General features: G+C 39.3%; 2 protein-coding genes across 2 annotated transcripts in view; one reads left to right on the top strand and one right to left on the bottom strand.

The window, feature by feature from the left end:
- The window catches only part of LOC109966721 (ELKS/Rab6-interacting/CAST family member 1), a 22,952-nt gene extending 19,514 nt beyond the window's left edge, over nt 1–3,438 (bottom strand). The window contains 3 exon segments of the mRNA XM_020611810.1: nt 912–1,100; nt 1,221–2,019; nt 3,102–3,438. Coding sequence (XP_020467466.1) covers nt 912–1,100; nt 1,221–1,769 — 738 coding nt within the window. The 5' untranslated portion in view covers nt 1,770–2,019; nt 3,102–3,438.
- Nucleotides 3,439–4,849: 1,411 nt separating this feature from the next.
- The window catches only part of LOC109967841 (serine/threonine-protein kinase WNK1), a 28,519-nt gene continuing 20,071 nt past the window's right edge, over nt 4,850–13,297 (top strand). The window contains 3 exon segments of the mRNA XM_020613699.1: nt 4,850–5,075; nt 6,889–7,639; nt 7,641–8,111. Coding sequence (XP_020469355.1) covers nt 7,337–7,639; nt 7,641–8,111 — 774 coding nt within the window. The 5' untranslated portion in view covers nt 4,850–5,075; nt 6,889–7,336.

The following is a 13,297-nucleotide window of genomic DNA, read 5'->3' as shown; positions in this document are numbered from 1 at the left end:
TACAGGTCTACCCAACCATTAAGAATCATGATGAAACAAAAACTATTCTTCATTAATGAAATAATTCCCACAACTCATTGTTGACTTTAAACACAAAACTTGTCCTATATTTATTCACTTATACATTTTTGTTAATCATATGTGTACAGTTTATGTATGAAAGATGACAAACTGATTAACTTTTGGTGGAACTGGTTTCAAATTTTGCTAAGACTGTGAATACATCCCAGTTCCCTTAACTGATTGTTCCTGTATGCAGTTCCGGTCCACCGTCATAAGGTACATCTCAATTCACTTACTGCTGCCCGGAGAAGCTAGGAGACTGCCTGGAAGAGACATGAGTAAGGACACAGGAAACTGCCCTTCACTAAAGTCTGTTATAGAATGACACATCTATTTATTGAAAACAGTTAGCGATTGGACACTTCAGATCACAGATTGGAGAAAAAAAAAACGTGTTTCCCTGATTCATGGGCAGGACTAAAAAGAGAAGAAAAAGACTAGTGAAGTAAATATTACACATACCGTACACCTAGTTGTAAATTTGTGCTTTTTACACATCTTAAACATGTTCACCACATGCAGTAATTTCTAAAGCATACAGAGATGCTAATGCACCCATTAGATTTATGGCCACTTTCATCTATTAAGCATAAGCATATAGGTGCATATAAGAGTATTAACTAGATGTTCAAATACTGCTTCGAACCTATGCAGAGAGAGAGGAAAAGCACATTTGTCCTAAAGCTAACACACTGGGTGAAATTCACTTTTCAGCCAAACATGGCTGATCCTGTTAGATTGATGACACTCTTCAAATGGAGAAAAAGGAGTTCAACACATCAGAAACAGGAATTTTGAGGCAGACACATCTAGTCTATGTACTCAAACAAATACAAGGGAACACTCACCTGTGCTTCATCTTGAATCACACGATATTGTTCCTTCCAGACAGCAATCTTAGAAACCTCATCTTTCCTGAGAGCACGCTCCTTTTTTAACTCCGGGCTCCAGAAGGTCTTGATAGAATTCATGGAGGAACTGAGCTTGCTCTCCTTAACTTCCACTTCTCGCCGCAGCATCTCATTCTCACGCAGAACCTGAGAAAGTAGTATAACAGAGTAGCACATAAATACTGTGTAGCAGTTCACAGCCTGTCAAACCTAGTAAGTTAGCCTCTTCATCAAAAATCTGCAAACTAAAAGAAATGAGCAAAATACCTCTTTCAGTTGGGTCTGCAAGTCAAGTATGGTATTGTCTCTGGCCTGCCTCAGAGAATGGGGCACAGTGGATGCCATGTGGTGGTCCCCGAAAGCTAGAGCATCACCTGCTATCATGCCAGCTGGCAACACAGCACTAGCAGGTACTGAGGTGGAGATGTTGGGAGTGCTAGCAGCCACAACCCCACTGCTGCTGCTGCTCCTTGACCCATACGTCACCCTCGGTTTCCCCATGGTCATCACTGTCCCACCACTTTTGGGAATGTGGTCACCTGCCATGGCAACCTCATTGTCACTCAGGTACATTGGTCCTGAGGTGGCATAAGCAGCATTGAGGGATTGGATGTTCTCCATGGAAAGCGTCTTGCCTCCTGCTCCTCCAGGACCCCCTCCACTGCCTCCAGTGCTGTTGGTGCGACGGTGCCCCATCCGAGGAGAGCGTGGAAGGCGAGGGGAACGGCCAGATCCCTGATTACCACTACCACCCCCATCTCTCCCTCCACTATGGTTGGCATCCCCTCTGCCAACAGAGCGGGCACTACCGTACATCTTCTACTAAAAAGAAAAATGGAACTGGCAGTAAAACTCAAGGAGAACCTCAAGTATCTGTATTTATTCTTGCTGAATTAGTCGTTGTGACTTTCACCAGTTGTGCAAATCCTGCTTCAACTGGAGACCGTTGGCACAATGTTCATGATAAAGCAGAGCTCTGATGCAATACACTCTCACAAACAGATAATCCTGACAGACTTTTCTCTTGCAACAGAAGCAATCCAGTGTTGCAAATTGTGACACCGATCTGCAAAGAAAACACATGCCCCTTATAAACTGCAGAACCATATCATATTAAATAACAAGACAACTGAATTCATGTAAAATTGATAAAGTAGCAGTAAAAACCAAATAAAGGTACATCAAATTATGGGTGCGCTATATCAAACAAGCCAGGGGTTTTTTTTATATACAGGGGGTTTTCCATATCATTTAATTTTTGGTTCACTTTTAAACATTTGACATAATGAAAATGAGTAGAAGGTCCCTTAGAACAACACTGTCCCTAAATGACCAATTAAGCATATACCTAAGCACAGTTTGGGAACCACTGTTTTAATTTTATCCTTATTAAAGTTTAAGTTGAATCAGTCAAAACCCTTCTGTCAGTCCATTTTGGTGTCTAACGTTGTAAGTTAGACTTCAAGCAGATTTATGCACGGATATGTATCTTACTATTCTGGTTTTTGCTCTGTTGTATATTTGTTTTTAAGTAACATTTTCACCACAGCCGTTTATTTAGGCAGTCTGCATGGCCTTGCTAGCAGCTAACATACAGTTAACATACCAGCTAACAGTAAAGGCTAGTATTTCTACCTTTACCGACGTATTAGCTCTAAGCAGCTGTCGGTTTCACGAGACGTATGTAAATTGGTTCGTATATTTTGTATGTGGAGTAAATCTTCAGCCTCTGAATCGTTTTTACAATGTACTGACGTTTTGGGTGAAAACTAGCAAGGGAGGGAAAAGATGACTGTCCACGGTGGACGTTGTAAGAAAAAAAAAATCTCCAAGCTTGTAAGACTGAACAAACAAAGAAGCAAGTGTCTGTCAGCTGAATAACTAGATGCGTGACATGATGAGATCATTTAAATGTGGTGTCAAGATGTGACACACTGAACCAGAATTATAGCATTTGGCACAACCCTAGAGACGATGTAGCTACAGGGTTTGCTTTGGAGACACCCATATCAAATCCTATCAATTTTCCTCCTCCTTCAACGAGTGGATTTCATTTTCAGCTACACATTTCTTCATTCTGAGCTTCACATACCTAACTGCGAGTCTAGTATTAATCAAGGAAAAGGCTAAAACACCAAATGCACGTACCTGTAACGTTAGCCTGCTGTGATATTCAGAAGCTAGTCCATCCAATTTATGTGGTCAAGCAGAACCTCTATTTTTTTCTCGCTAACACAATAGCCAATGGTAAAAAACCTTTCCAAACAAACTACCTTTCTCGTTGTCTCGTGAAACTCAAATCAGTACCAATAATGGATCCTCTGTCAAATGGAAATCAGCAGCAGAAACTGTCATTTTATGTTAATTAGTCGATAGATACCTATCTGATTTTCCCATATTTTTTCCAGCAGTACCAGCGGCTCAGGAAAGCCAGGGCGCCTCAGTGACGTCAAGCCTCCAGTGCGCGGTCACGACAGTCTTCCTGGCCACGCTTGAATTTTAAACGCGCGTTCACGACCTAATGGTGGGAGGGTGTAGACTGAAAGTAGACCTACTGACATTTTGCCAAAATATCTCGTTTTTAATAATAAATATAATGAAAACAGTAAACGTAATGGTCTGGAGGGTTTTCTAATTAATTTTTATGCGCGGGCACCAATGGAAATAGTTTATTACTATTCAATGATTACCTTTCTCTGATATTAAATATTAAATAACCATTTGACATTATGAACATAGGCTACTGCCTTCAGCAGCCATTTCATTTCGTGTAAAATAATTAAAAAGGAGATACAGTGTTGCCTTTTTCTTGTTTGCACATTCTTTTTCTTTTATGTTCTCTCAGTCTTATCTTGTTTACTCATTATCTTACGAAAGAACATTGCACATACAGATTGAGGGCCACTGTAGCAGAGTCAGATTCCTGGCGTGTTCAACACACCTGGCCAGAAAAGCTGATTCTGATTCTGTCTGTTATGGTATGTTTAGTCAGCAACCATCAGGGGGCAGTGCTTACCTGTAAATATGCATCTCTGAAATGGTTGCTACAAAATATAATGGTTTTACTGAGTTTCTAGTAAACAAAATAGGCCCCAGAACGAAACTGAGTTGTGTATAACAATATGCCATGATACTATATTAGGCAGTCATTATAACAGAATACAATGGGGGTGCTTTTTCCAGACATTTGTGGTCTAATAAATTTGAGCTTGAAGAGCAGCAGATTAGTAGCCTTACATACAGTTCATTTTGATCCACGTTTTAATAGTAGGACCATATTTGTTAATAGATGACTTGTAAAAAAAAAAAATTCTTTGAAATGCTTTCTATACGTATATCATAAGGCTATAAATAGAATGTTCAATCAAATATTAGCCTTCACACATACAAATTACATTTCTCCTAAATGCAATAATAAGATATAATAGTATAGCCTACTCTGTAATTTTATTCAGTATTTTGTTCAGAAAAATGGCATTACTGTAAATGAAAAAGTCTCAATGCAATCTTAAAGTTCTGAGTGAAGTAAGTGGTTCGGGTTCACTTCTGACATCATTAGTGAGGCGGGAATCTAAAACACAAATGAACTAGCCTATGTATTATCCAGACAAATTACATGTATAATGTTAGATGTATTTTTTCAAGGCTTCTTCTTTCTATGACAGTGGGCATGTTTTCTTCAAATTAACATTTTACATATACAGATTCCAAAAGAAATTGACTCTTGGATAAACTTTTCTTTAAATGAATGTCATGGCAATTAGAATTAGTTATATCTAAGCCCATCTACTATAAACAATTTTAGGGTTGAATTCAAATTGCTTTTGATTGTAAGTATGCATACATTCAGATAGACTAGGCTTCAGTGTGTTATGGTTATGATGTCATGCTTAATCGGCGCACGCGCTTTGTTGGGGGGGGAAAACCCGTTTTCTGTCAACATGTAGGAACTGCGACGCTTGTTTGAAAGTGAGCCCGCAAAATTCATCTTTAATATTCACCGACGGGGCCAGATTCTTTGCCTGAGACCAAAGGATAATGTACATGTGTTCACTTTTATACGTTCTAAATCGGATTCATGCTTTGAAGATAATTTCAGTGCCACTGACCGTCATTTGTGAGGTAGGTCGATATCTACCACCCGGCACCGATCGTTAACTAGGACGTGAAGGGTTAGCTACATTGCTAACTGTTAGCTAAACTAGATTTACTAACGGACAATAGCTTAAACAGAAGCAAATGTCATTAGTGCACCACTCGGTTACTAATGGTAGTCGTGCCCTAGCAAGTAAAATTATACTCGTATACTGCCCAGTAACAAAGACACGCTTGTGTTGTCGCTTCAGATAATGTTAAATTTGAATAGGGAGAGTCAAGACGTGAGTCTAGCTTTATAGGCCAATAGCAAGATCCGCCTAGCTAGTTAGCGTTAGCTTAGTTTGTACAGTGGCGCTGTTTGTCACTGTCTGGTAGCTAGCTTTACAACCGGTGTCATACTGTCTCAAGGTATCCGTTGTGTTCGCACGGTCTGTAATGATATTCCTCCAGGAATGGAAACTGGACGTGGGTACGATAAAGTTATCAGTATAGTGTAGCTAAACGCTAGTGTTAGCTAAATACTAATGGTCTCGGAAATGTTAAATGACAATGTTGGTCATCTGACGTTATGTTAGTGTAACATTAAGCTGAATTGGTAACAACGCAGCGGAAAATATTAAAAACAGACGTGACGTGGAAATCATTCATTGTTGGTTAATGACTCGCTGGTTAAGGATTAGCTAACGCCTGCTAAAACTAGCCCTATGCTAGCCGTGCTTGTTAGGCAGCTAACAAAGAGACATTGCTCCTCCTCGCTTTGTATGGTCGATGATGCCATTTCAAATGGCTGTGGTATCATTTATAAAGCAGTGAAGAAATGGGTACGTAAGACAAGGTTTAGGTTAACTAAAATAATAGTTGAAATTATACGCGCTGTCCTTTTTTTATTGTAATGTTGTTACCACTAACATTATAGGGAGTATTCCTGACATTGCGCTTACCTACACTGGTAATGGCTGCAACCATGGCAGGGTATACTGTAGATGATTTATAAGTAGTAAGATTGCTATTACAAGTGTCCCTATTTAAACCACTGTAAAATATGGTGTGATGCAAGACTACTAATAATTAGCATTACAACAAATGATCTAAATAGCGTTGCTGTTTGCAGCCACATTAATGTTAGTGCACAGAAGCGGGTTTGATAGTGGATAATGTTAGTAGCAATGCAGACTAGATTCACTAACCTTTTGAATAATGATATATGATTTCTTGATTATACTGGGGAGTATAATAATTAGAGATAATTAGCTGTCAACTGTGCTCCATTAGTTTCTTCTGGTATTTAACAAAGGTGAGGCAAGGAGAGGTTAGTGTGTCATTCATAAGGATTATCTAATGCAGTTGGGATTTGTCCCACATTACATAATTAAATGCTTATTTATATTTGTACTTGATTTAGTCAAACAGTTACACATAACTAAACAAATCAGTTGAATGGTATATTAACTGGGCTGAAGAATATAATCAACTTGCCCATTAGGAGCTGCAATGAAGGCAAACATGCCTTACTGTTCAAGGCAAAACCACAAATCTTACCAGAGAAGAGGAACTGTGGAGCCTTTTATTCTTCATTAATCAAAAGTGTATCGCAAAAGGATCTAGTGGTTCAGTGCCGTACACTAAAAATGCACATGCATTTAAGTGGTAATGTCTGAAGCACTTGATACATGGTATCTCTCTGCTGAACTTCTGAGTAAAGCAATGTAAACCTTATGGACACTGTAAATTCTATTTATGAGCACTTAGGTTGGTGTTTTACAAATCTTGTTGACAATGATTATTTTTCTAAACATCTGAGACAACTTTGTTTTCTTTTTGTTTTGTTTTTTTGCAGTGAAACTGAACTGGAGCATATCTGGAGTGACTGGCATTTCTACCTTTGCTTACATGAGGAAGTTTGGTGCCTGTGGTAGGCTGTGTGTGTTTGTTCCTCACCAGTGATTCCTTATGCTTGATAGGAGCGTCTTACAGAATGGATGGTGTGGACTTGAATAGACTTGTGTATCAACATCGGCACTCTGTGTTCTGCTGCAGTGTTCAGTCTTTTTCCATTTACAAGAAAACACCTCCCATCTTAAACCTCCAATCTCAGCGCTATACATATAAAGACTGTTTTTGAGCAGTAACAAAAGATAAGCAGAGATAGAAAATCCTTCAAATTCTATCTTTTTTCTTTTTAAAGCACAGGTACTGCTTATATAAGCTTACATGGCGGACATGGAAGTATCCTTATTTTAAAATTTCAGATATTGTACCCGCTTACTCTTAGTGTGTGTTGTGGGATGTCGGGAAAGCCAGACAGTAAAATGGTGAAGTTCTTAGCTCCCCCTCAGAAGAGTGGAAATGGCCCAAGTTCAGATTCGATGGTGAGCGAGTGCCAGCCAACAGAAGTGAGACGCCGGCATCACACCATGGAGCGTGATCGATGTAACCCAGAACATCGTTTTTTGCGTCGCAGTGTCATCAGTGATTCCAATGCTACGGCACTGGCCCTCCCTTTACCCAGCAAGATACCTATCCCTGCACCTCAACGGATTCAGCGACTAGCAGCTGTCCCTTGGCAGCCAGCCGGTGGCTGCTGCTCTTCAACTTTTGCCAGCTGGATCAAGTTTAGCTAAAAATGAGGAGACTGGTGGAGGAGATGAAGAAAAAGATATAGCCAAGGTGGATATAGTGCCTTCAGAGCAGGAGCATACTAATGTACAAAATATCTTTGATGGAGGGGTGGTGGTAGCAGTTCACTCTGCACCAAGCTTAGGAAGAGATTTGCCAACTGAAGCAGAACCTGAAAGCACCACTGAGGTTAGGGTACATCATGATGACGAGGGGGAGGAAGAAGATAAGGACTCTGCCAAGGCACGAGCAGAGGCAGAGCAGAGAGAAGCGGAGAAAAAAGTGCAGGATGACATCGAAGAGGCAGAGACCAAAGCAGTAGGAACATCACCAGATGGGCGTTTTCTGAAGTTTGATATAGAAATTGGACGTGGCTCCTTCAAGACCGTCTACAAGGGCTTGGACACAGAGACAACTGTGGAGGTGGCTTGGTGTGAGCTACAGGTATGACATTAGGATAACCATTGTTTTTACTGCTTACTTTGTTGCTATAGAGACAGAGTGCAACGTGTCATACATACTCTGAAAACCATGCACACCTTGCTCTCTATTAACTTTGCATTGGATGAAGGTGCCTTTTTGACACTTTGGTCTTTTTACAAAAAAAAAAAAAAAGCCTAAAAGTAACTCTTTGGTAGGATGCACTACCAACAAGAAAAAGAACCCAAAGTTAAGTCTTAAAGGCTGCTGATCAACAACAACAACCCAAAAAAACCCTGACTCTTTAAGTAGAGAAACGTGGATAAGACATGTGGCATCAGATTACATTAGAAACAGAGATTGACACTGTGTGGCAGGCATCTTGGTATGCTTGCAGGAGCCTTAGCTAACTATGTTAGTCTGCTAAAGCATAACAGCAGGGAGGTGAATTAGCATTAGCTGGGGTGCAGTTGATGACTAAAATGATTGTGGGACAAGTTAGCTGTTAGAATGATGGCTGTGTGTTAATCTACTCCCGTTCTTCATGCTAATGCTTCACATTATCCTCTTACGTGCTTTGTCTCCATTGCTGTCATTTCAAAACACTTCCTGTGTATTGACTCAGCACATGAGCAGTTAAGAAGACATCGATGATTAATGTTCTGAGATACCCATAGTGTTGCATTCTTTTGCATGAGTCATCATTTCCTTTTGTTTAGGTTGTTTGCATTTACCTGATTTAAGCCTGGTGGAGTAGAGCCAAATCTATTTCCTTCTGTATTAATACCTGAACTACACACTGTGCAATTTCTCCTTGTAGAGACATGGCTAGAATTTCCCTTTTGATTGTTTCACATTGCCTTTCTTTTGTAAAAAAAAAAAAAAAAAAGTATCAAAAAACTTTCCATTTCCCCATTTTGCCTTAGTTCAGCGGAGTCCATACTGGTTGGCATGACTGAAATTAAGACTGAAAGTATGAAGCAAAAAGTGCCTACTTCACCATAAGACACTGTCTGATTACCAAAGTCTGCAAATCTTTTGTAAAGAGAATGTTTATAACATTATAACTATACTTTAAACACAGGAAATAATCTTGTACTAGTTTCTGAGGTAGGCTTTTTTTTTTAAATTGCACTGGCTTTGCATAAAATTGATGTAGTGATAATGGTTTCATATGTTCAGTTTTCACACTGGGGAGGACTTTGAATACTATTTATATGAATTATAACTGCCTTCCAAATATACAGTATTGGCATAACAATATATTAAAAGTTATAACTGGGTAAATCCTTGTCAGCTAAAGGGGAGATTATTTAGATTATTTTAAAACCTTTTGAAAATGTAACATATGTAAAATGCAATGACAATCAGTAAAACTCTAAAATACAGTGATATCCAGGGCTAGCTTTGGCTACAGTAGTTATATTTGAATGATATATAATGTTATATTTTTTTCCACAGGTCTTCCTCACTAATCTGATTTCTGACCAAGTTCTCTTCTTGCTTTCACATATATCTTTGATTCTTAATATACTGTTGTGTACAGTATATTTAAATAGTGTTTCTCAAAGAATTCATCATTTTGTTTTGAAGCTGCTTCAGAGCAATAGTTTTTCATTTTCTTAAAAGTACTTGAGAAAATCTCTGCTGACTGTCTATCTAAAGCAGCTACATAACCCCGTAGCAAAATCTGACCTCATTCACCACATAAACATTTGCTTTTGCTGTCAGGCCTCACACGGCAACACAGAGCCATTACTACACATGCACGCTGGGTTCAGAACAATGTGAAGATTAGAGACACGTGCCCCTCCCCCTCACACAGAGCGAATCACACGCATGCTCAGTACATTTCTGCTCTGAATGCTTCTGTGAATGTAAAATGGGTCACATTCTTGTCAGAGGAATCTCCTGTGTAAAAAGCAGCAAGCTGGCCTGCTTCTTAACCTCTGTCCACCTCCCACTCTTTTCAACTTCCTCAGTCTTTCACAACTTTACTAACTTTTTTTTTTCCCCAAGCAAAGCTCACATACCCCATGTGTTCCTACTTCCTTTAGTTAATATTATACCACAGGGCAGTATGCTTTCATCATTTTCTAAACTTTACTCTCTTTATCTTTCTTTTGACCTCAAAGCAGCTTACCTGCCAACTGCTGGTTAAGTACTGTAGCAGGCATAGAAAGCTTCGTGAAATCACTTAGACACACCCACACACTGCCACCGGTATTGCTAGTAGTTACATACTAATGTCATACATTTTACTTCATCCTTCTCATCTTGCCGCTTGTATCCAAGACTGATCCAGTGAAAAGAGGGGATTTATTGAAATATTTACAGTTGAATGAGAGCTAGCTTTGTTTTATGCATGTAGTTTGTTATGAAATATGAACATGTAATATAACATTCATTCCACTTTGAACCTCTGTGAACTCAAGAGTTTCAGTGCTAGAAACTGACTACATGAGAAACTGAAATTCCCTCTCACTTGGTTAGCTGAAAAAACTTAGAAAAATCAACTGGACTAGGTTTTTAGGTTAAAGATGTTTCTTCTGATGAAGCCTCTTGGATGAGAGGTGAAACGTCTTTGACCTAAAAACCTAGTCCAGTTGAAGTTTTTTTTTTTTTTCTTCAGCCTACTATGACCTGGATGACTGAGAATCTGCACAGACTATCACTTGGTTGTTTAAGCTGTGCTGTGATTACTCAAGCGCTAGTGTTACACTCTAAAATACACCTTGAAGGCATAATTAATGGAATATAGTGTTAGCATGCATTATTTTCTGTATGCTATTTAAGTTCAGTTTCAATTGACCAGTGTCTTAGCAGAAAGTTATAATTATTGCCATTTTCTCTTAGGAGCTTTGGAGTGATAGAGTATATTGATCATTTTCCAATTTTCTGCTTTTATAAGCATGAAAAATGCTAATATTTTCCTAAAGGTGAACACGTTTTAAGACCTCACTATTTAAGAAGGAAGTCGGGGTTCATCCTGTTAATGTAGGCCTACGCATTGTTTTGTTTCCTGTTGATGCTAGATTCAGTGAAGCAGAAAATAATGAGCCTTGCTACTTTAGTTCACTGTGAATTTGGTGTCAGCTGGAAACAACAGCAGAACCCATGTGTGTACTAATGAAACCAGTCTGACAGGTTTTCCCGGATTAACAATGGTTTAATCTTCCTCCCTTGGACAAGTGGAAATTTTGCATCAGATATCAGAGCAGGTTTTTCAGACCGGAGTGGTCATCTTCCTTCAAACTATTCTGGCTAAACACTTCAGTGTGTAAAATTTAAATGAAATGGTCGTGGCTTATTCAGTCTGAAAGGCCATCTGTCCATAATCATCTAAGAATTTCTTGGCATTCATTCTTAGTGACCCCACCCATGAACCCATACATTTGTCTCACATCTCACGTTGCAGGCATGTCTGAACAATAGGTAGGTCACCACAGGGAGGAAGTTGATGAAAAAAGAGGAATAAATTTAGGATCCTCCTCTCTCTTGCTCACTCATCTATCTTCAACCATGTCATCTTTCACTTGCTGCTTCCCCACCTCCTTTTTCTCCAGTGCTGGCTAAAGCCAAACATTGAAAGATGAGGAAGAGAAGCCAAGGCACCCTCTAAGAACCTGTGGGAACTGCCTGTGCAGCTGGCTGGGATTTGCTGGGAGTGACACAGTACACCCAAGTAGTATAACATAGTGATTTGTCTGCAATGACTTTTAGGTCTGCCATAAGTTTTTGAATTTTAATTGCATATTTCTATGGGTTAGATGTGACAAAATTGGGAGAAAATGTCAGGCAGTGAAATTACATGGTCAGGGCCCATCTGCAATGCCTTTGTGGACTCAGGCTGCTGCTGTTGCCTTTTTTTTTCTTTTTTTTTTTACTGGAGGTTTTCTTTTCTACCCTATTAAAATCAGTTGAATGAATTGTCATACTGGCAGATGTGAAATGGCCTGGCTCCATCATCTTGTCTTTAGCTGACAGTTTTACCGATAGCGACTGATCTTTGATCTCATTCCCATGTCACACAGTCCAGTGGAAACAACTAAGAGTACTTGCCACAGAGACAAACTACTGCTCTAAATGTAATAACTAGGTAACATTTAAAGTAGGACTTTTTAATCTGGCTTTTTGGCTTTCACATCCATCAGATGTTATCCAGATCTTAGTCAGAGTTACCCAGAGGGTTCCATCTAGTCCTTAATGCCAACATCAGAGCAGGGACCTGACAGAGCCAGCCCCAGGCATGATCACAGGCTTTTTTTCACTCACTCTATTTTAGGGTTGTTGGGTTATTTATGATGGCCTTTGGCTAGAAGCAGTCTTTTCTGTTCCTCTTTGAAGATACTGTAGATACTTGGCATTAGATGTTATTCACATTTGCTGGAAACACCTTAGGTCAGAAAGTTGGTCAGACAGTTTTGAGGCTCAGTGATTATGGTTGGAATTAATGTAACAGTAGTAGTAGTATTAATCATCAGAATCAAAGTTTTATTTCCCAGCCCTAGGTGTAACCCTAGTTCATCTAATTTAGCTGCCATAATTATTTTTTGTTGTGTGAAATGTCTAAATTGTAGAAATCAAGTTCTTCCTGACCACAGCTCCTTGTCTGTTAGGCATGTATGGAGTGTCGACAGTGAAGGCTTCCTTAATATGAGGAAGGAATTTGTGTTTGATCAGTTTAGTCTCAGTACTTATATCATTTTAAGTTTGATAATAACCTGGGCACTTTAGTTCTGCAGGTGATGCAGTGGAATCATGATTTTAGATAAGTGTTGCATCAAAAACAGTGACTAGTTCGACATAACTCTTAAGAGTTTAAAGTTACCAATCACAGACTTAAGCTTTTAAAATGAATCTTTGCATCATTCTCAGATTCCCACTTATGTGTGTGTGTGTGTGTGTTACTGCTGTATTTTCCTTGTACACTCATTCTCTTGCTTTATCACATTCAGAGACTCCACAAGGGTAGTATTCCACAGCAGCAAGTTATGCTGCTGCAAAAATATTGCAGAGGCAGAGATGGCAAAACGCCTCTTTAATGAGCTGAGTCATGCCTACTCTGTCAGATAGAGCTACTGTGGCTCAACTGCAGCTGCTGTTGCCCTCCCAAGTGTATGCCAGATTAGGTTTCCTAATTTATAGACATTTAAAGCCTCGCCCTCAAAATGGCATGCAGAATATGACAGCACTGTTGTCTGTAGGGA

This window comes from Monopterus albus, unplaced genomic scaffold (genome assembly GCF_001952655.1).
Source record: "Monopterus albus unplaced genomic scaffold, M_albus_1.0 scaffold5.1, whole genome shotgun sequence".
In the NCBI taxonomy this organism is placed as follows: Eukaryota; Metazoa; Chordata; class Actinopteri; order Synbranchiformes; family Synbranchidae; genus Monopterus; species Monopterus albus.
Note: the sequence above shows the minus strand (reverse complement) of the source record. Positions and strands in the feature narration are given on the sequence as shown.